Consider the following 1222-nt stretch of genomic DNA (forward strand, 5'->3'; position numbering starts at 1 on the left):
TGAACCAGGCCCAGGGCCCGCTGGGGAGGGGACAGCCCTGAGGAAATCACTTCTCCACTTGCCCTTTCCAAGCAAACCTGCCTCCCGGGAACACAGGAAACCTCCCGGGTGGTGGCATCCATCAGGAGAGAACGGCGATGAGACACCGGACATCGCTTAAACTGTCCCAGCAGGCTTTTCTAACTGCAGGAAGAATATCCTGGGGCAGAGAACCCAGAGGCCACCACAACTCCTGGAGGAAATCGGATACAGAGAGGCAGTTAAACACGCAGACACAGCACGGGGCAGGTGATGAAACCGGCACCCTTGGGCCGGGTAAAATGTTCCCTGCAGGGATTCTACAGGTCCATGGTGCACCTTCACCTCTGGCTGCCACGGCCACCGGCCTCAGCCCAGCGTTACCCACCAGGGTGGGGGAAAGGAGATGCAGATGCTGATGGAGCGTTTATTGCAATGGGGTTTTATTCAATATTTTTATTTCTGTACAAAAAAAGCTTAAAATTGTAAATTTGCTGCATGCCAAGAGCATATGCAGTCACGCAGCGCCGAGCTTCGCCTCTTCTCAGAGTTTGACGTTGCAAGACAGTCCGCAGGTTGACTCGGGCGGGGAATGCCAAACGGCCGAGCTCGTGCGCTTGAAGTACCGGGGTTTGCTCTTGCCAAAGATATCCTCCAACTTTGGGCTTGGGATGAGCCCGAAGAGCTGGTCGATGTTCACCGGGTGATAGTACTGGTGTAAAATGGCTTGATGAAGCGGAGACCCTGCGGGAACAACCACCCCAGAGACGCGGGCTCGTTGTAAACACGTTTTCGGGGCTGCTGAGGGTGCCCTCTCCCTGGAGGCCTGTGGGACCGTCACTCTTCTCCCACCTTCTCCCAGGGGTGTGAGCAGCACGAAGCACTGATGCCCACACCCATCTCCAGGCTGCCAGCAGCATGCCCAGAGTTACCCAGCGCCCTGGAGACACCCCAACCCCCCCCCACCTCAGTCCCCCTCGGGAGGGTGAGCTGCCTTGTCGCTATCGAGCCCCCTCTGCTCCTTCCCCACCCCCGATCCAAATGCACATGGAGGACCCTGGTTTAACCCCAAGCAGCTCCAGCCCCGCTCTGCTGCCAGCGCTGGATTCACTCGGGGAAGCTGAGAGGCACCAAGTGAATCAGGAACCTTCCCAGGGAAGGAAGGAAGGGAGCCGAACTCAGCACCTACCGTCTGCCCAGGAAG

The 1222-nt window shown here is 58.0% G+C and overlaps 1 protein-coding gene across 1 annotated transcript in view; it reads right to left on the bottom strand.

The window, feature by feature from the left end:
* Positions 1–562: 562 nt before the first annotated feature.
* Positions 563–1222, bottom strand: part of LOC104500155 (inner centromere protein-like) — a gene marked incomplete at its 5' end in the record, with an annotated part of 16065 nt that continues 15405 nt past the window's right edge. The window contains 2 exons of the mRNA XM_010143760.1: positions 563–762; positions 871–925. Coding sequence (XP_010142062.1) covers positions 563–762; positions 871–925 — 255 coding nt within the window. The remainder of the gene's footprint in view (positions 763–870; positions 926–1222) is intronic.

The sequence above is a fragment of the Buceros rhinoceros genome, unplaced genomic scaffold (genome assembly GCF_000710305.1).
Source record: "Buceros rhinoceros silvestris isolate BGI_N320 unplaced genomic scaffold, ASM71030v1 scaffold20399, whole genome shotgun sequence".
Taxonomy (NCBI): domain Eukaryota; kingdom Metazoa; phylum Chordata; class Aves; order Bucerotiformes; family Bucerotidae; genus Buceros; species Buceros rhinoceros.